The 22,197-nt window shown below is 47.0% G+C and overlaps 1 protein-coding gene across 1 annotated transcript; it reads right to left on the reverse strand.

Annotated features, from left to right (window-relative positions):
- Window positions 1–2,855: 2,855 nt before the first annotated feature.
- LOC120852599 (proteinase-activated receptor 1-like) lies at window positions 2,856–19,156 on the reverse strand. Its single transcript, XM_040225929.1, has 2 exons — window positions 18,920–19,156; window positions 2,856–4,130 (listed from the first exon to the last, which is right to left on the reverse strand). The coding sequence occupies exons 1-2, from the start codon at window positions 19,005–19,007 to the stop codon at window positions 2,935–2,937; spliced, it is 1,284 nt and encodes a 427-aa protein (XP_040081863.1). The 5' UTR covers window positions 19,008–19,156; the 3' UTR covers window positions 2,856–2,934.
- Window positions 19,157–22,197: the final 3,041 nt, after the last annotated feature.

Below are 22,197 nucleotides of genomic sequence, written 5' to 3' on the forward strand. Positions count from 1 at the left end.
TCTGCCCCCGCTCCCCCACCAACCAACCTGCTTTGGGCCTGGGGTGTAACAGCTTTCCTTAACCGCTAGTCCCTGGGGCTCTTCACCAGCTCTTGGTTACGGGAACCCTAGCAGTGAGTGTGTGCTAAATCGGTTCAGTGGTGTCTGTGTGACCCTATGGACTGTAGCCCCCCAGGCTCTTCTGTCCATGGACTTCTCCAGGCAAGAACACTGGAGTGGGTTACCATGCCCTCCTCCAGGGGATTTTCCCACCCTAGGGACTGAGCCCATGTCTCTTGTCTCCTGCACTGGCAAACAGGTTTTTTACCCTTAACCCTGGCCCACACCTCTGCAAATCATCTCTTTACTAATGGCTTCCCTGGCGGCTGAGTGGTAAAGAATCTGCCTGCCAATGCACGAGACATGGGCTGATGGACGGTGGAGTCTGATGGGCCACAGTCCATGGGGTCACAGAGTCTGAGGTGACTTCTTGACTAAACAACAAACAGCTAAATCCTTAGACTGGCCTTCCTGCCAGGCTCTAAAGACACAATAATATTTTATTCCAAACAAATATCAAGCAACCCTTCAGGTTTATTAATAGAGGTTATACACATTTAAAAAAAACAACATAAAAACAGTGATGTAATATTTTATAAGCACATACTGATAATACAGTAATGGGTCTTATTAAGTCAGATGTATTTCAATATAAACAATGAATAAACAGTGACAGTATATCTTCACTAAATTAGATAAAATGAATATAGTAACTAAATTAATAAAAACAATGTTAACTTTTACTTATAATACATACTTTTATGTAAATTATTCAATAGCATTTGGAAACAGTTTGCTCTTTTGAATAGGTAAGCACTTGTCTTACAGCTGTTTGTTTAAAATGTCAACATTTTTTCATAAGGAAAAAAGACATATATCAACATTATTTTTAATTATTTTGCTAAATACATGAGGATATTCTATACTTGATACTCATCATAGGGTTAAAAAATGCTTTTAAAGTCATTTCATTAACTCTTAAGAAAAGTGAATGGAAAAAATGGAGAATATTTTCCTAGATTTCAAAGTCAATTCTATTTCTACTGCCATTTCTGACACAATTAATGCTTTTTAAAAAATCTGATTTCAGTATGTACTGAACAAAACATTGGTAAATAGTGTCCAATTAAGTCAGACGGAAGGACTTACTTTTTATCCTTAGTTGATGTTTATTTTTTTCAATCTTTTATGTACAACTTTGCTTTCATGTTGATACATAGACTGATGATTATATTATATACAGAATTTATAATTATCTTCCTTGAATAACACTATAATAGAACATTTCATATTCTGTGACTAAAGGACTTATTTTTAAAAACATGCTTCCTGTAATATATTATGTTTTCATCTCAAGTTATAACCACAGGAAGCAGTAACCCAAATGTTCAAAGTTCTTCACCCGCCAGGCTTGATTATGTGGCACTTGCCTGGTGACATCTGGCTAAACGCACTTCTTTACATACTGATGCGCTTCTTTAACACTTGTTGCACTCTATGTCGGAGAAGGCAATGGCACCCCATTCCAGTACTCTTGCCTGGAAAATCCCATGGATGGAGGAGCCTGGTGGGCTGCAGTCCATGGGGTCGCTAAGAGTCGGACATGACTGAGCGACTTCACTTTCACTTTTCACTTTCATGCATTGGAGAAGGACATGGCAACCCACTCCAGTGTTCTTGCCTGGAGAATCCCAGGGACAGGGGAGCCTGGTGGGCTGCCATCTATGGGGTCACAGAGTCGGACACGACTGAAGTGACTTAGCAGCAGCAGCAGCAGCACTCTATGTGCTGGTCCACTTTGTTATTCTCCAGAGTAGGTTTCAGTCTGACTCCACTCTGTCTGCCCAGCACCCATGTGTGCCTAGAGCACACGATGACTGTCCATGTTTGCCCTGCAGCTCTGACAGTGTCCCTTGCAGCCTAACTGCTGCAGGCAGACGTGCCTTCCTTCTCCATTCTTAAAATAGGCAGGGAAGTCTTTTACATTCATTATCTCTTGGGATGGCACATCCTACTCCACCAACTTCTAATAAACATGATAAGCTCACAGCCAATCCTTGAGGGAATCCCAGCAGAGGATAGCAAACACGTGGCCCTGTCTTGTATCTACTGCCTGGAGTCCTTCATTTGGGGGAGGGGGGCAAGATGCTTTGAAAGCCAACCTCAAGTCACTTGTGGGACTTCTGCTCATTCTCAGTTTACACCCGTGGCATGTAACACAGCAAAAGTGCTACTCACATCATCTGTTTTCATCCGCTTTAATAATTTTAAGAATTCAAACTTTGATATATTTAACAAGAAAAACAAAAGAACTTTCTCTACACACAGCTAGTACTAAGTCTCATCCCTCAACAATTTAAACATTGCTGTTGAACAATTTAAAAATACATTTATTTGCAAAAGCTGTGCAAGTCCAAACTGTAGAATCCCTCACTACTGACCGGCTTCTTCAGATGTTCCGAGTTAAAACCTAAACTTCGCATGTTAAACCAGAAAATCAGAGTTTATTTCCATAGTCTCTGGTGAAAAAAGAGAGGGTTTCAAAGTGCCTATTCTATACTGTACTGCAAATGATATAAGAACATGTGTATCAATTTACACATACACACATATATCTATAATAAGTCATGTAAATATATGAAAGCAGAGACGCTTAGTTCTTGTGGTAACACTGGCAATGCTCTCTTGGAATAATGTTTTCTATTCCTGTTACTTTTGTCTGAAACTAACAAATATACAAGCTCTCGTAGGGAGGCACATAAATCACAAGTTTGTTGTTTTGGATGGTGAAGAAAACAATTTTTTTTTTTTGGGGGGGGGTCAGGGATGAAGTTGAATCCGCAGGTGATTTGCTTTTTTAACATTTTCTTTTTAACTCACTGTCCGTCCCTCTTCCTAAGTTAAGAGCTTTTTGTATAGGCTGCTGCTCAGGTTGCTAGAGCAGGTGTCCATTTTACTTGGCATCAGCTGACCACTGCTGTTACAGCTGCTGGGATCTGAACTTTCTCTGCAGTGTAAGACGGCGGAGAGGTGCCTCTGGCACTCCGAGGAAGCATAGTAGTATATCAAGGGGTCGATGCAGCAGCTTATGCTGCTGGCACAGACACACAGGAGGTAGGCAAAGTAGGCGGCCTCTGTCAAGGAGTCACGGGAAAGGAACGCATAGTGGAGAAGCAGAAGGACGTTTGTGGGTCCAAAGCAAAGAATGAAGATGCAGAAGACAGCCGCCGACAGGAGCAAAGCCCGGGACTTCTTGTTCTGGTTGGCAACCGCGGAAGAGCTGAGGCATCGGATGATGGACACGTAACAGACTGTGGAAAGGATCAGCGGCACGAAGAAGAAGACGGCGGAGAAGGCGGAGAAGTAGTACGAGTAGTAGTCTTCCAGAAGCTTCTGCCTGAGCACGTCGTGGCAGGCGGTGATGTTGAGCCCCGGCACGTAGGTGGCCTGCTCCTGCAGGAGCAGGGGCGCCACCCCCGCGATGGCCACGGCCCAGATGGCCAGGCAGATGAAGGAAGCGCGCCCCAGGGTCCGCCAGGAGAGCGACTGGATGGGGTACACCACGGCCAGGAAGCGGTCGACGCTGATGGCCGTCATGAGCATGATGGAGGCGTACATGTTCCCGTAGAAGGCCGCCGTGACGAAGCGGCACAGGGCAGGCCCGAACCTCCAGTCGCTTCCGGAGAAGTAGTAGCTGATCTTGAATGGAAGCACACACACGAAGAGCACGTCTGCCACGGCCAGATGCAGCATGTACACCACGGCCGGCTTCTTGATCTTCATCTTCAAGACGAACACCACGACGGCCATGATGTTCAGCGGAAGGCTGACCAGGAACACGCCCGTGTAGACCGAGGGGATAAAGACGGTGAGCCAGGCGCTGGTCAGATATCCCGAGGCAGCTTTGGAGATAAACGCAGGGGGTGACTTTTGAAGAGGGCTGCTTCTGTTGCCTGGGCTTATCCTGTCTTCTGTGAGTTCACCTTCACTCGGGTCCTCGTCCTCTGGCAGTGGGATTAGTTCATATCCGTCATTGGAATTCCTGAGAAAGAAAGACCGGGGACCCACAGTACCGTTTGTTGCTTCTGTCTCTGAAAAGTAAAAATAATAATAATAATAATAAATGAATTAAAAAGGCAAGAGACAAGGAGAGAGTACACTTGACTTTTGCTTTTTGTTTCTTCCTGGGAGAGTCGGTGAGAAAGAGCAGGTGACACTCAAGTGGACAACAGACTTTATCTGTGTGTGTCTCTGTGTGTGCGCTCCATCGCATCTGACTCCGAGTGACCCCACGGGCTGTAGCCCGCCAGGCTCCTCTGTCCACGGGGATTTCCCAGGCAAGTATAATGGAGTGGGTTGCCATTTCCTTCTCTAGGGGCTCTTCCCGACCCAGGGATCAAACCTGAGTCTCCTGCACTGGCAGGTGGATTCATTACCACGGAGCCACCAGGGAAGGCCAGACTTCATCAGGGAATTAGCTAACTCAAGATAGTGTACCCACATTTTGTTCTGGCACAAGCAAACACTTTTCAAGCTCTGCTCCTCGGAGAGATGAGGTGAACCACAGACTTTCAGAGATCTCTCCTGCAGATATTAGGACAGGCTGAGTACAGGCTGATGTGAAAGAAAAAAGCCGTGACTTCTTTTCTATGCGAGCCACTGTCTCTATAAACAAATCACCCCAGGCTATGTGACTTCTCTTTCCTCCATAGGCCTGCAGGTATACATTTTTTTCCCCTTCATTTGGTTTGTGGCCATCCCTTGAGATCCATTCTCCCTCATGGAAAAATCAACACAGAAAGTTGAGGGAACATCTTAAAGCTTATGGAGCTAGAGGTGACTTTGAGCAAGACTGCTGCTGCCGCCAAGTCGCTTCAGTCGTATCCAACTCTGTGCGACCCCATAGACGGCAGCCCACCAGGCTCCCCCGTCCCTGGGATTCTCCAGGCAAGAACACTGGAGTGGGTTGCCATTTCCTTCTCCAATGCATGAAAGTGAAAAGTGAAAGTGAAGTCGCTCAGTCGTGTCCGACTCCTTGCGACCCCATAGACTGCAGCCCACCAGGCTCCTCCGTCCATGGCATTTTCCAGGCAAGAGTGCTGGAGTGGGGTGCCACTGCCTTCTCCTTGAGCAAGACTGAGGGGACCCAGTTTCCGTGACAGTTATCCAGGTGATAGAAGCCCTCCTTTACTAGTTCTGGCTTGTTTACACAGTAGAATGTCCCAAATCTCTCATCATCTTTGGGTCCAAACCACAGTCCCTCAGGTTACTGTCTAATAAAACCGCAAGGCACCTACCACTTGAGTCATCTTCCCTGTCTCCCTCCTCAGTAGGTCAGTGGAGCCACACCAGTTCTAGGTCAGTGCCTCCCTCAACTCAGTTCCAAAATGTCACATGCACCCAAGCAGGTGCCAGGCCAGCCAGGCTCTTTTGAATGTCAACTAGAAATCACCATAAAGGCTCTGCTGCAAACATCCTTCCTTTATCACCCTCCTCCACCAAAAACATCCAGTGGAAATGTTCATCACAGAAATGCAGCATTTAGCTGCTGGAACTCCACCAGCTTTTGCGTCCCAGGATTAGCACTGTCATTCTCTCACTGAGGAGACTTGGACAGAGAGCCTCTGTTGGGCTTTGGGGAGCTGAAGAGTGGGGACAGAAACCCCAGGGGAAAAGGATGAGGCTTCTGTCCCTGGGGGCGATTACCACAAAGGCTGGACACACATGTCACTCAGAAGTGAGGTCCGGGGAATGAGAACTGGCTGGAAATGAGATAAGTACAGTGAATTTTCCAGCTTTCAGTTTTATTTTTCAGTAGTGGAACGTTCCTGCAAACAAAAACTTACACAGAAAAGCATGGTGCAGTAAAAGAGAGAGTGCTGCTTCTGGAAGGTCCTTATCAGACCAAACTATCTCCTAGACAAAAATTACACAGACTCTGGATTCCTTTCCTCCCCGGAATCAATGACCTGAAGTTATGTAGGTTCACAGTCGTGTTGGAGAGGGGAGGGATGGGTCTTGAAAGAAAAGATGGCAACCGATGGGTTTCTGGCTTTCAGTGGCTTTTAGCTTGAGAGGAGGCCAAAGTCAATGCCATGAAAGATAGCTGAAACTCAAATAGAAACCTCATAGTCTCTGTGGCCCAAAGAACTAGAAGACAGTGTTCAGGGCAACCACAGTCACTGGAAACTGAGGGAAGAATCCAGAAAAGAGCAAGCGGAGAGGCATGGAGAGCCGCAGAGTCCAGTGTAAATTCTGCCCCAAGTTTGGGGCACACTCAGGGGAGATGTGAAGCTGCTTTGCTATACTTAAAAGAATAGAAGAGCTGTTTGAGCTTTTTTGCTCAAGAGGAAACATTTGCAGTTTGAGTTCAACCAAATTAACTGCCTGTTAAAGCAAAACCAGCAACACTCTAGAGAAATAAGACACAATCTTGAGTGTTTACAGTAGGATAATGTTCAGCATACAGTTAAAAATCATTCGCTATAGAGAGAATCAGGAAAGTGTGACCCAGTCTCAAGAGAAAAGGACAGTCAATGGAAACCAATCCCAAGATGACACAGATGTTAGAACTAGCAGGTAAGGATTTTAAAGGGTATGCTGCAACTATGCTTAATGAGGGAAGAGAAAGATTTCATTGAAATGAATGAAGAAATAGAAAATAGCAATGAAACCAACCAAAGGAACGTCTAGAACTACAAAATAAAACACAGTAGATTGGCATCTATTTCCAAAATGAAGAGCAAACCCAGAATGGCACCAACTGATAGACAGTAGAACAGGGCCTGGTACTGAAAGCTCGAGGTCAGATGGCCTCAGCAAGAGCACGAATGAGTTGATCTGTGCCACAGGAAGAATAAAAATCTGCAGTGATGAGCCTGAGTGTACATAGATATCGAAGTTGTTCCCTAAGGGTGAGAAATAGTTCCTGTTTAACCTCCAAGTCTCTCTAGTACCCTGCCCCACAGGTAGGAGGTGTGGTCCTTAAATTGGCTTTTAATTATAGATTTGCATTCTAATGCTGGCTCTACCGGATGGCTCAGCGGTAAAGAATTCACCTGCAATACAGGAGACGCAGGTTCGATACCAGAGTCAGAAGGATCCCCTGGAGTAGGAAACAGCAACCAACTCCAGGATTCTTGCCTGGGAAATCCCATGGACAGAGGAGCCTGGAGGGCTACAGTCCATGGGGTTGCAAGAGTCAGACACGACTGGGCGACTGAACAACAGCAAACAAGTGGCTCTACCAGGAGTCACTTACCTCCTCTGAACTCAGTCTCAGGATCACTAAAACGGGAAGATCCGCAAATCTGGCAGCTTGGAGCATCATACATGAAATAAGGATATATGTTCACTTTGTAATCTTCAAAAATTAATCAGTGGGAGAAATTATTATCCTTCCCCATCACTTCAATGTAGTTTGTTTTTTGCTCTCAATTGTTTTGAGAGAAAAAAAAAAAGCAAAGAAATTAAGATGGAATCTGTCTTCCTCTTCCCTCCCTCAACATATGACCGTGTTTAGTTTTTCAGTGTGACGAGGCTGTAAGGTACACAGCCCCAGCATTCAGAGCCGTGAATCAAATTTCAAATTCACGACCTTTCCCTCAAGGATCACTTCCCTCCTCTTGTGATGCATCTAATTTGCTCTGTGTGTCTTGATCCGGTCACGTGGGAACCAGACCCTGGTTCAACGGCCCCCATGGGATGGAAGTGAGGCTACCCTTGAAGTTATGAATGTGTGGGAGGTGGAAGAAAAGAAATGAATGAGTTCTGGCACTTTAGGACCACAAAGATATGTGTCCTTAAAAATGCTGACCCACAGGAACCTTAAAGTAACATGACTTACTGCTGCACAAAGTCCTTTGGGGGCTTGGCCAGATTGAGGACCTGTCATGTCACGTACAGAGGGGAGAAAAGCACACGCATGCCTGTGTGCAAGCTACATGAGCATCAGGACGTGACCCAGAGGAGGGACACCCTGGAAAACCACGAACACTCACAACTCAACTCTTAGATGCGGTCACGTGGCCTGAACATCAAACTGTCATGAGGCTTTGCTCTGTAGCTAGTGTTGGTTGGCCAAAAATTTCATTTGGCTTTTGCTGTCATAGCGTATGGAAAAGCCCAAGTGAACTTTATGGCCAACCCAACACTTTGGGAATCAGTATTTGTTTTCAAAAATTTCTCCTCTGGCTCGGCCTTCGTGGGCAGTATGGTGTTTACGACAGAAACTTTATGCCCACTCGAACATGACATTTTTATAGGCTGGAGCCCAGGAAGAACGCATAATCCCATGATTAGATATCATTGCCTAAGGTATCACCTTTTCTTGCCACCACAGATTTTGATATTTTGGCCTTTATGGGATTACAGGACGTCAGCAAATTTTGTTTATTTAACTGTATACCAGCATCAAAGAGAGAATAAAACCAATTCCAGGTGACTAGATAAATCCAACTAGCTTGTGCCCCTTGGGCTGAAATTTGAGTTTGGGAATCTTGCTTTTACTTTAGTCCCAGGTCAAGGAGAAAGTGCCTGTCAGCAGATCAAAAATGCCTGTAACCATCTGTGTTTTTATTGCTAAGTTATGGCTTAAAGGGATTGGGGGCAGGAGGAAAAGGGGACGACAGAGGATGAGATGGCTGGATGGCATCACCGACTCGATGGACGTGAGTTTGAGTGAACTCTGGGAGATGGTGATGGACAGGGAGGCCTGGCATGCTGCGATTCATGGGGTCGCAAGGAGTCAGACATGACTGAGCAACTGAACTGAACTGAACTGATGGCTTTAAAAAAAAAAAAACTAGGACAGGTCCTAAAATAGATCCTCATATTTGTTGCAAAAGTTTCACTTAATTCAGGTTTCTTGAAATGGCTCTAGAGTAATTTTGATTGTTGAAGATAGAATATTACTAATGAGTTTGAATGTGGACTCTCTAACTCTGGAGACTTCCAGAAATTATAAGTCAGGCATGGCACTTTTTCTGACTTTGACGAGATCTGGCCTAGAAGCAGAGTGGTGCCCAGATGTTCTCTCAAGGTCCCTCATGATCCTGGGATTTATACCATGTCAGCCTCCCAGAATATGTCAGCTTTAGTTCTGACTCAGAGCTCTGGCCTAGAGGGCTCACCCTTGGTGGGTTAAGAAATCAGAAATCCCAGGACCTTGCCTACATTCATAGAGAAGGATAGCTGTACCCTACACTTCTCCACCAGTGACTCAACACTACAGGCTAAAGAGCAATCAACAAGGGGGTGATGGAAGAATAATGGAAACATACTAACTCCAAGCAGAAAACAACATGAGTGGGATACTCCACAGTCTCAGATCGAACCACGCATTAGGAAAAAAAGTGCTCCTTAAAGAAACTGCTGGTGCCAGATGTCGGGGAGGAAGTGCACAAGATGAGCCCTGAATGTCTTCAAAGAACATTAGGGTCAGGTCAGAAAGACTCTGAAGTCAGTCCAAGGGCCCTTCCCAGTGGCCAAAGGTCATTAAGAGAATAATGACAGAAATGCATGGAAATGTGGGAGAAATGCCATATTTGTTAAGATCTATTAGAAAAGGCAGAGGAACCAGAGATCAAACTGCCAACATCTGCTGGATCATGGAAAAAGCAAGACTTCCAGAAAAATGTCTACTTCTGTTTTATTGACTATGCCAAAGCCTTTGACTGTGTGGATTACAATAAACTGTGGAAAATTCTTCAAGAGATGGGAATACCAGACCACCTGACCTGCCTCCTGAGAAATCTGTATGCAGGTCAGGAAGCAACAGTTAGAACTGGACATGGAACAAAAGCCTGGTTCCAAATCAGGAAAGGAGGATGTCAAGGCTGTATATTGTCACCCTGCTTATTTAATTATATGCAGAGTACATCATGAGAAACGCTGGGCTGGAAGAAACACAAGCTGGAATCAAGATTGCCGGGAGAAATATCAATAACCTCAGATATGCAGATGACACCACCCTGATGGCAGAAAGTGAAGAGGAACTAAAGAGTCTCTTGAAAGTGAAAGAGGAGAGTGAAAAAGTTGGCTTAAAGCTCAGCATTCAGAAAACTATGATCATGGCATCTGGTCCCATCACTTCATGGGAAATAGATGGGGAAACAGTGGAAAGAGTGACAGACTTTATTTTTCTGGGCTCCATAATCACTGCAGCCGTGAAATTAAAAGATGCTTGCTCCTTGGAAAAAAGTTATGACCAAACTAGACAGCGTATTTAAAAGCAGAGACATTGCTTTGCCAACAAAGGTCTGTCTAGTCAAAGTTACGGTTTTTCTAGTAGTCATGTATGGATGTGAGAGTTGGACTATAAAGAAAGCTGAGCGCCAAAGAATTGATGCTTTTGAACTGTGGTGTTGGAGAAGACTCTTGAAAGACAGGAAGGAGATCCAACCAGAGGATACTAAAGGAAATCAGTCCTGAATATTCATTGGAAGGACTGATGCTAAAGCTGAAACTCCAATACTTTGGCCACCTGATGCAAAGAGCTGACTCATTGGAAAGGACACTGATGCTGGGAAAGATTGAGGGCAGGAGGAGAAGGGGACGACAGAAGATGAGATGGTTCGATGGCATCACTGACTCAATGGACATGGGTTTGAGTAAGCTCTGGGAGTTGGTGATGGATGGGGAGGCCTGGCGTGCTGCAGACCACAGGGTTGCAAAGGGTCAGACACGACTGAGTGACTGAACTGATGAGTTCATAATTATACTTCAAGGAAAATAAAAACTTTTTGGGTCACTTTCGAATGAAATGAGGGGACCCAGTATGAAAATTGGTAAATAAAGGCCAGATTCAGCATTTATCTTGCCTTTTCTATATTGAAAATATTTTGGGGAAGCCAAATAGTCAATGAAGGAAACTTCTACTTTATAAAATAATCCCAGCTTATAAACACAGAAACAATGACAGATTTAGAAATGCATCTTGAAGTGCTTAATGAAATAAGATTTAGTCCAAAGATCATTAGTCTCTTAAAAAAAAAAAAAAAACGTGAGGTGTAAGGATAGGTTAGGTGATAGGAACTCTCTGATAACTGGGTCACCTGACCACACCAGAGTCCACTGCATAACCTTAAGGTCTCAAAAAGAGAGATAGGGCTTTTCCAGTGGTCCAGGGGCTAGGATCTGCGCTCTCAGTGCAGGGGACCTGGGTTCAATCTCTGGACAAGGCACTAGATCCCATATGCTACAACTAAGACTGGTGTAGCCAAACAAAAACAAACAAACAACAGGTGATGTAACAGGTGTGTACACAACACCACTAGGTCAGGCAGTCTTGGAGAAAAACCAAATAAGTCAGGTTAAGCCTCCAAATGGACCACATTATAGAACATGCATAGGAGAGAAAGGCATGCTGAACAGCCCTGCTAGATAGACCCAGTATATAATAGGAAAGTCTAGAAGAGGGATGACCCAATTTCTCTGACACAGAGCCTTGAAAAAAGAGGAGAGGGAAAACTATTACAGATTAAAAGAGACTTAAGGATACATCAACCTAATGCAACAGCAGACCTCATCTGATTCCAATTCAAATAAACCAACCGAAAAAGTATTTATGAGACAATCAGTGAAATGTGAACACTGAGCATTCGAATAGTTCACAATATTAAGAAACTGTTGTTCAGTCTTTTTAGGTGTTAGAACGTCATTGTGGCTACATGAAGAAAAGAGTTCTTATCTCTAAGGATATATATTTACACATGAAAAGATACCATGTATCTGGGATTTGCTTTAAAATTGTCCATTTGGAGAGGAGGAAAGTGAGGATACAGATAAAGCATACAGCAGGTAATTATACTGCCCACTTTGGGTAGCTTTGAAAATTTCCATAATGAAAAGTGAAAAATAAAAGAAGAAAAACACTTTATGCACGTTTACTAGCCACCAAAAACTAAAGACAACAGTTTTCTTTTGCGTTTCTCTTTCGTGTTAGTTTTGAAGGGGAAAAGGTGCTTGAATGTTTGTGTGAACACAGCTTTACACTGAGAGAATTCATGTGATACCAGTCCTTCCAAGGCGTTTCTGGAATATGGAGGGTGCGGGTATGAAGAACACATTTGTTGAGCAGTTACTTTGTGCTCAATATTTCACTTACCTACCTCATGTAACCCCAGTATTTTTATGAGATAAGCGTGACAGCGCCTATTTTACAGACAACATGGGTGCGCAGAGAGGCTAAATGACTGATCGAACGCCCCACAGATAGAAAGCGGGGCAGCCGAGGCCTGAGCCACACCTGCCAGGTTCTGAAGCTCATGCTCTTTGAACACCACTTACCCTGTCTCTTCAAAATCTGTGAATTCAGGACCTACTCCTGAAAGGACGCTTTTCTTCTCTAGCATTTCAGCAAACAACCTGCCCACCCTTCGGAACTATACACAGCAACTGGGACACGGCCGTGTGAGGGTGTGAGTTCGGCCGATGATGGGCACAGCTGTTGCTTGGGAATCACAAATCCTGCTGACCTTGGCGACACACCAACCACGTGCCAACAACCCAGCCCTCACAGACAGGACAGATGTAGCAAGAGATGGTCAAGGACAAAACAGAGAAAGATGTTTAGAATACTGCTTCAGATGAGGCAGAAGCAAGTAAGTGAGCAAGCAAATGAACAAAAATCTCTGCTGAGGACAAGCCAGCATTACAGAGTAAGATAAACCCTGACTGTAGAGTGAAGATGGGATGGCCCCTGCCTGGGGCGGCCCCTGCCCCTCCCACCCTCTGGAGCAGGCAGGGAGCATCGCAAAGCAAACCTGGGGGGAAGCTGGGGGCGTAGGGGTTACAGGAAGCAAGGCCAACCAGAAACTGTAAACACCAGAGTACCCAACACCACTGCAGGTGCTAAAACGTGTGTGTGGGCCCCTCCTGAAGGCCGGGGCCCGACTCAACTCGTGGGGTCAGAAAACTAGCAGGGCCTCTGGGAAGGACTCTGATCCTGGCTCTCCCCATTTCTCCAGGCCCGTTCTCCACCCAGAGGGACAGGCGTGGGGCTACAAGACGCCGAGCTGACAGGAAAACTAATTTACAGTAAAGGATGTTTATAATCACCAATTTCCCCAGAAGCAAACGTTTCCACACCCCGACCTCAACCCCACCCAAGTCCTACTGCAGCTTGTAAACCCCAACTGAAAGAAGCTACGTTCTAGAGATGATAGAAACGGTCATAAACAGTACTTCCTGGAAAGCAGAACTCTTCTTGTAAGGCCACAGAAGCTTCAGTTCTGCTGACGGCCGCAGGACAGCACGCTGCGCCAGCTGTGCCAGTGTTCAGGTGATGCTAGAGACTTGACGCTGCTTATGAAATCAATGCATGGGACTGTAACAAGCTTTTAAAAAGAATCATGTAGAAAGTGTCAGAACGCATAGCACATGGTAAAGCTGAGTATTGGTTGGGAAAACTTTTGTTACTGTACACCATGACTGTCCCTGGGCATTTATTGAACATACAGTTAGCAACTGTGTCATCATGTAAAGCATATTCCTTAGAGTTCTTACTGCTGATCAGCAAAAAAGAAAACACTGGAAAATGCTCCTCTATAATACACAATGCCTGACTTTTAATCCACCACAGACTTGAAGTGTAAACAGATGAGATTAGATTAGGTCCTTTCATTAAGTTCAATAAATTTGGAGTGCAAATTTCAGATTATTCCTGTTATTTCCAAAAGCAGGTTCTTTTGAAAGCAAATAAAGGTCTGTAATGGCCTGGTAAGTGGCAAAACATCACTGGATGCCTTGGGATGGAGAAAAAGGCGGCATCGCTTCATGGGTTTTCCAAGCACCATCCCAAGGTAAGGGCTTCCCTGGTGGATCAGTTAGTAAAGAATCTGCCTGCAACGAGAAAGACCTGGGTTCGACTCTGGATTGGGAAGTTTCCCTGGAGAAGGAAATGGCAACCCACTCCAGTTTTCTTGCCTGGAGAGAATCCCCATGGACAGCGGAGCTGGCGGGCCACAGTCCGTGGGATCACAAAGATTCGGACACGACTGAGCGACTAAGCACACACACATCCCACGGTCAATGTGGGAGAGGTTGTCGGGGGGAAGCTCGGTCTAGACAGAGAACTGTGTATTCTGACAGTTTTGGGCATAAGCATGAGGAGGTGAACAGCAGAATGAAACAAACCACAAAGTAGGGAAACAAACAGAAAATTCTCAATGTCGAAACCGTGAGCCCTGGATACTGTCATCCTAGTCAAAAGTAAACCTAGGCTGGGGTTCCTGATGATCCTTCTGGGGTTCTGTGAGTATCCCACAGTAAAGGGGATGCAATTCCCCAGATACAAAAGGCTGCACATGATATGATTCCATTCGTGTGTGGAAATACGCAGAAGTGGTGAACCCAGAGCAAATCAGTGCTGCCAAGAGCTGGAGGCAGGGGATGGGGCTGAGCGCGTGATGGTGACCAGGTTTCTTTTTGAGGTGATGAAAATGTTTTGGAACTAGATGGAGGCGGTAGGTGTTCCACACTGTAAGTGTGCTAAACGCCACTAACTGTAAACTTAAAAATGGTTAATTTTACTTTATGTAGATTCTACCTCAATGTTAATTATTTTTATATCTATAGAGTTAATTTTGATATTAATGTTATTTCCCAGTTTGGTCCTCTCTATTTCTTCCGGTGGGTTCCAATTGTCATGCAGCGTCAGTCCCTAACTCTAACATATCTTCATTCCGTGCCCCTCCTCCGCACTGTGTGTCAGAGAAAGACTGCACTTCTGCGTCATATGCTCAATCGCACAATCTTATATTGTTTAATGCAATTATTTAAACATTCTTTCACTCATTTCAGCGTAATCTTTTTATACAGTTTTGAAAGGTTCCTTTCCATTTAAAATTATTACAAAATATTGGCTACATTCCCTATGTTGAACAATATTGACCTCAATTTTAGAAGCAGAGGAAGACAGGAAGGAAGGAAGGAAGGAGGGAGAGGAGGAAGGAGGAAGAGAGGAAAAGAAGGGAGGAAGGGTGAGTTTCAAGGGAAAAGAAGGATGTGTGTCCAGAATGAGAGTGAGACGAGAGAAACGCAGGGTCCTAGGGACTCCAGGGTCTCAGCGGAACTGCACCTCGGGCTCAGCTGAGTCCGTTTGCTGCAGGGACAGGACAGGAGTGAGCTGCCCGAGAGAGGAGAGGGGGTACAAGGGTACAGGGAAACGACGGCCGGAAGCAGGCTGGCAAAGGAGGAAGCTCGGCTGATGAGCTGCAAGTCAGGGCTGACGGCACACTCGTCTGTTTAGACATAAAAGGTAGAGAAACGCTGAGCTAGAAAGAAGGGAGGGCACAGACATGCTGGACTGAAAAGGAGGAGGCAGGGCTGGAAGGGCAGCCAGCAGAGAGGATGCGAGAGGATTCCTGAGGAGGGGCCAGAGCGCCTCAGCACCTGTCCTCACACGCAGGAAGCGTGGGCCAACCGCAGGACGTGTCCTGTGGACACAGCGCCCCAGTCACCACGGAGCGAATGAATGGAAAAAGGAGGACGGGAAGGGGGACGTTTTACGTGATTTCGATGCTGGGGTAGAAAGCGACTTGCTGAGTCATAAGAAATCTGACTTTCAGAGGTTTCTGCTTGGCTTCAAGCAGCTTCACTGTCTCGTTTTGTGTCGTTTGTTGGGCGGAAGATCAGAGCCTCTCAGTAACGGCCAATTAACCTGCACATTCATGAGGGGGGTCCAGTCACAGACTGCCTTATCATCTGCATCAGAGAGTAAAGGCAGGGTACCACAGTCGATGCATCTACGTTTACTGAACACCTCTGTGTGCTGGACCTGGGCTCCGCAGCCAACGGGGCCCAGATTCTGCCTTCCGGGATCCTGGGAAACACAGCAGGGTTATTGCTCTGCTGTCAGAGGGGCTGGGGGGTCTGGAAGGCTTCCTCTTCACAGTGGAAAAGGCCTCTGGTCAAATCTCAGTTTCACTTGTAACTGCACGTGTGACTTAACCATTTGGGGGCCTCAGTTTTTACCAGTAGAATGGGGATGCCATCTACTCAAACGGTGGATACAGGAGTAAGTAAAATTGTGTCTGTAATGTATCTAGGCAGGGTGTTGGCTGTAGTAGGTTCTTGACTTAAAGTACTTGTTTTTAATTAAATGTGAACAAGTAGGGTGTGGGAAGGGCAGAGGAATAGCCTGGGGACAGAAGCCAGAGAAAGCATAGCTCCTGGGAGGTGGAACTACAGGGTGGGGGGCTGGGTGAAGTACAGGTAATGTAATAGATTATGTAATAGGGGAGGCTCAGTAACAAGGGAGGCTGGGCGGAGGCTGGGGACCCATCCTGCAAGGGAAGAGGCACCTTCGTCTATACTAAGGAACTGAGCTTGACTTTGTGGGTAGGAAGGCAGTACATGGAATCTCCCATCTGACCCCCTCTGCCACAGTCACCATCAGCGCTTCTGGCACCTTTTACTCTCCAGACCTTTATAGAATCAACAGACATCACCTCTAGGACACTGACATGCTTTGATGAGAGAGTCTCACTTATACTGCTTGGACAAAGGAATGTAAACTGGTTAATGAACTCAGGAATTTCTCAAGTATCTGCTGAGTGAACATCTGTTCTAGATGCCAAAGGGATAAATGGAAGTTTATAATCTTTGCTGAGAGATGACAGACCCACAAAGTGGAAAAGCCACTTTGCAGGAAAAGCCAAAACGAGTGGGGACAAGTCTGAGAGTGCTTTGAGAAAGCTCAAACTGGTGGGCAAGGCTTGTCCTGGAAGGATTTCTTATGACTGGGGTCTTGTGATTCCTTCCACCAGATAAAGGTGGTTAATACACGCATTGTTTAGAATTGCAGGTGCACAGTGATAATAAAAAGCAGAGTTATTTTTGGTTGATTTTATGGGGCTTAAAACTCTCCAAAGACAACTGCTGCTGCTGCTGCTAAGTCACTTCAGTCGTGTCTGACTCTGTGTGACCCCATAGACGGCAGCCCACCAGGCTCCCCCGTCCCTGGGATTCTCCAGGCAAGAACACTGGAGTGGGTTGCCATTTCCTTCTCCAATGCATGAAAGGGAAAAGTGAAAGGGAAGTCGCTCAGTCGTGTCCGACTCTTAGCGACCCCATGGACTTCAGCCTACCAGGATCCTCCCTCCATGGATTTTCCAGGCAAGAGTACTGGAGTGGGCTGCCATTGCCTTCTCCGTCCAAAGACAAGATCCCACCTATTTCTTGCATCCAGGATCCCCTCCTCCTTTTGGAATTTAGGTACTCTGTCTCTGAGACTTAGTTTCAGAATTGTCGAAAGAGGATACACATGTGAGGGGGTGAAATGAGACAATGTGTAGTGAAAACGCCTCTGGGCCCAGGGTTAAATACACAATACAACACTTAACAAGAGTGCCTTTTCTTTCTCATCCTCTTTTCTTCTCTCTCTCATAAAGTGGTCCCAGAATCCAGGGTACATGAATTGGCCAGTGTTATTCAACTCTATCTATAGCAGCGTCTTAGCATGCAACATTTAGGTGGATGTGTGTAACAAGCGTGGGGAACAGCAGTCTGAACTTCACTCCCTAACAAGAGGCCAAAAACCTTCCTAGGGAATCCACTGAGAAGAAAGGTTACACAGTGGCTGCAGCATCTGTATAAACCTATTCTCTACCCCACCATCCAAATCTCAAACAAAAATCTGTGTTCTTAAGAGCACATCCCAGAATAAATCTTTAAAGTGATCTCTGACATCAATGTCACCATACACAGTTTTTCTGGAGTTCTCTGCTCTCCCAAACATTGCAAGAGATAACGTGCGAAGTTGCTGCAAAACTTTGGGCTCCTGTGGGGGCCTCTCAGTGTTCTGAAAAGGCTCACCTCCAAACTCACCCTGAGCAAAGATGGAGAGCAGAGAAAACAGTTTCTGTGTGTTTCTGTCACCTCTCCGTCTCCAACTGCCTGTATTCCTTCCAAGTTGCGAAAACAATACAGAGTACACAGTGTTTCACAGATAAGGAAAACAGCTAGCATTTGTTACTACTCGGATTAAAAGAAGCAGTCAGAAAGCTTACAAAGTTGTATCGCTATAAAGAAATAAAAGCATTTTCCCCATCCCTTTCTATCTAGGCTCTTTCCAGGCAACAACGTTTCTGCCCTGTTTTATTAAGGGGGAGAGGTTGGAAAATACATTTATTTGCTCAGACAGCCAGATACTTAAAAATACACGCAGGGCACAGTAATAAATGTATTCTAGGTGAGAAACCTCCGTCTCCCAGCAGATCAGAAATTGAAATGGTTTCATCCCACAGGGGCTGAGGAAGCCGTTTGTGAGGAGCTGGATTGTTGCCTCAACTCGCTTGGAAGACTGGGTCCTAGGAAACAAGCAAACAAAGCCCGCCGACCACCGCCTCGTGGCGATCTAGCTATCACTCGGTATCCCGCACCACGACCACCCCTGATACAAGGCCTGTCTGTGCCCGGCGGGGCGGCAGGTCCTGATTCTCCACTGAACGGCCCACGGGACCAAGCTTTTCTCTACACCTCTTTCCTCGCCTTCAAAATGTGCAAGAAAAGCCGTATGAACAAAACAAAACTTCAGCGGGAGCGGTTCTCCACCTCATCTTGGGGGTGGGGGGGAAACCCCCTCGGACCTGCTATTGGTGGAGCAACGTGAAACCCCTTTCTTTTCGGGGTGGTCCTGGGAGAAACAGGCCCCGCAGTGACAACAAATGCGACGAGGTGCCTCGTCTTCCCCAAGACAGCCCGAGCCCTCCTCGTCCACCTCCCACACCCTGCACGCTCCAGAAGTCGGTGCAGAGAGGTCCGGGCCGAGCCCGCAGCGGGCTCCCGGAGAAGGGGCGGTCAGGGGGTACCCCCGGAGTCCCGCGGACGCCGGGGGCTGCGGGACCGGACGGGAGGGGAGTTCGGGGCCCACGCTCACCTGGTCTGGGGCCTCGGATGCGGGCCGACACCAGGGGGCTGCACAGACCGAGCCCCGCGGCCCAGAGCAGCAGCCACCGCGGCCCCATTGTCCCGGGGCTCCGTGCGCTCGGCGGGGCCGGGGCGGCGCGGCTCGGGGAGGCTGGCCCGCCGCCCGGAGGCTCAGGCAGCACGCGCGGAGTCTAGAGATCGGCCGCGCGGGCAGACTGAGCGCTCGCCTCTGGGCAGGATGAGACAGCTCGGCACGTCTGGCGGCGCCGGTCAGGAAAAAGGGCCCTGGGGGCGCGGGCGGGGGCGGGGCGCGCGAGCGCCGGGCCCGGAAGGGCGCCCCCCGGCGGCCAGTGTGCGCCTCGGCGCGGCCGCCGCCCGCCCGCGGTCCCTGCGCCGTCGCCGGGCCAGCAGGGGCTCGGCCATCTAGCCGCCCCTCCTCGCGCTTTGGGCCGCCCGCCCCGCGGGGGAACCCGAGTGAGAAGTCGTTTCCTCGGCCCGTCGACGTGGGCCCGTGAGCTATCAGCCGCTCACCCGGGGAGCACGGACTTGAGCGGAGAACCTCGGGTCGCGGCCCCCACCAGCCCGCCCCTCCCCGGGCCCGACTCAGGCCGAGCGCTGCGCCGCATCGGGAAACACGGGAGCTTGGCCCCAAGTGTTAAAGCGACTCGTGCTTTTGTAACTCGGGGTTAGTGGATTTGAAAGTTTATACGTCTATACAGGGTGGCCCGCGGATGAGAAGCTCTTCGCTTTGAACAGAATTTTTGACGCTTCTTATTCGCTTGCCTTGATTTCGCCCCTTAGATATTTCATAGGTCGGGCACTTCGTTCTTTGACACGCGGGCTGCGAGTAGGTATGGAATCATCCGGTCCCAGGAGCCGCTTCTCCGCCCTCGCGCTCGGCACGGCTGCAGCTCTGGGCTCTAACCCGAGCTCAGCGGAGGCGCGCGCCCGCTCCACCTGCGCCGCGGTGCCCGGAGGCGGGCGGGCTCGTGAGGAAGGGCCGCCCGGGAGCCCAAGCGCCCGGGTGACTCTTGAGGCCGCTCACACTTTCCCGGGTTTGATAGAGTGGCCAAATTCAAGGCGCAGGGCGGAGACCCTCGAGCCCCGCGGGCAGCAGCGGGCCGACGATTTCGTGAGAGCGTATCTGCAGAGCGCGTCTTTCAGACCGCAAAGGGAAACGGGTCCCCTCAAAAGGCCCTTTCTGGGAAAGTTTGCCCGCAGCCCTTTCTCCTCCCAGATGTGGGGGTGTCTTCTGCACCCTGGGGCTGATAAACTGCTGTTGAGACTCACTTGTCGGGTTTCTAAGCTTTTTAAAAAGCTATTCCTCGAGGAGAGCCCTGAAGCCTAAACCCGCCAAGACCATCTGGTTCTTCCTGTGTCCCCTCATCGTTCTCAGCGCACAGCGCCCTGTTTGTTGTACACAGACGTTGCTCAGTAAATTACTGCATAACCTAACTAAATAATGCTATTAAAATGCTTATTCAGTTCTCCAAGGAAAATATATCCAATAGTAGATGTAAACCATAAAAATTGCACGCTTCTCCACTCTATCGACATACTATTTTTCAGCATCCCTCCCTAAGATGCCATTGGTTTTAAAAAGTCATTTTAAGTACCACAAGCAAGAAAAAAAAATGCTGCCAGTTAAACTGTGACATACCTACGCTTGTAAGAAACACCTCAATTTCAGGACTGTTTAAACACGAAGAGAACATCTCAGAATCAATGGTGGTGGTTTAGTCGTTAAGCCCAACCCTTGCAATCCCATGGACGGTAACCCATCAGGCTCCTCTGTCTACGGGATTTCCCAGGCAAGCATACTGGAGTGGGTTGTCATTTCTTTCTTCAGGAGATCTTCCTGACCCAGGGATTGTACCTGAGTCTCCTGCATTGCAGGAGGATTCTTTACTGACTGAGCCACCAGAATCAATGAAATACAGTGTTAAATATAAAATTAACACGTGCAGCCAAATATGTTCAAGGATATAAAATGAAAAGTATCTTCAGCCTTCCCTTCTAAGACCCACATCTGCATGGTGACCACTGTTCAAAGTTTCTGTCCATTACTCAAGAAACTGTAATCACATACAAGTATATATGTATGTGAAAGTGAAAGTCTGCTCAGTCCCGTCCAACTCTTTGTGACCCCATGGACTGTAGTCCATGGAATTCTCCAGGCCAGAGTACTGGAGTGGGTAGCCTTTCCCTTCTCCAGGGGATCTTCCCAACCCAGGGATCGAACTCAGGTCTCCCACATTACAGGCAGATTCTTTACCAGCTGAGCCACCAAGGAAGCTCATGTATGTATGTATAGCTTTGAAAATGAAATAACACTCTGAGTAAACTTTTAAATTTTATCTGTTTCATTGGTGGAAAATGTTTTTAACCATTTTCTAAAACTGTGAAGTTTAAAATAACTTTTTCTCTTTTTTCCCCCCCTTAGTTATTAGAACAGAGCCTGGTAGGCTATAGTCCGTAGGGTCACAGAGTCAGACATGGCTGAAATGACTTAGCACATTAGAACAGAATGTACCTCTAGTGACCAAAAAAGAGCTTCAGAAATAATGAAATGCTTAAGTTCTTTGTGCGTATCAACTGAAATATCTTTTAGGGTGGGACTGAAATACACCGAGCAAAGAAGAGTGGAACAGAATGAGCTATTTCCTCCTCACTTGAGTATTTTCTAAAGATTGTGGATTGCTAATTGAGCAGCCACCAAAAATTGAGCGTGCCTTCAAAAACTTGCCTTCAGAAACAGTGGTTTTGACTTATAGCACACGCAAGTGCAGGCTCCGGACCCCATCCAAGGCCTATGAAATCAGATTCTACACTTTTACAAGGACCCTCAGGTGATGGGTAGTATCTGAGGGGTTTCAGACCAAAGTTTTCAGTAACAACATTCTAAGACAGGAAGATCCCCTGAAGGAGGGCATGGCAATCCATTCTAGTATTCTTACATGGAGACTCTCATGGACAGAGGAGCCTGGTGGGCTACAGTCCATGGTGTTGCAAAGAGTCAGACACGACTGAAGCAGCTAAGCATGCCGGCATGCACATTCTAAGACAGGGTTCTCAAACACCTGGATCAGAATCACCTGGCAGGCTTGTTAACCCCCCTCCCCCATTGTTAAGTTCCATTTCTAGATTCAGTTGAGTCTGGGAAACGGACTGAAAATTTACGTTTTTAACCAGATCCCAGGTTATGCTGAGGCTGCTGGGGACACACCTGAAAACAACTGCTTTGAGAGAGAAAAAGAATTGAACAGGATTTCATACAGTTTTTGTATT

The sequence above is a fragment of the Oryx dammah genome, unplaced genomic scaffold (assembly GCF_014754425.2).
Source record: "Oryx dammah isolate SB20612 unplaced genomic scaffold, SCBI_Odam_1.1 HiC_scaffold_26, whole genome shotgun sequence".
Taxonomy (NCBI): domain Eukaryota; kingdom Metazoa; phylum Chordata; class Mammalia; order Artiodactyla; family Bovidae; genus Oryx; species Oryx dammah.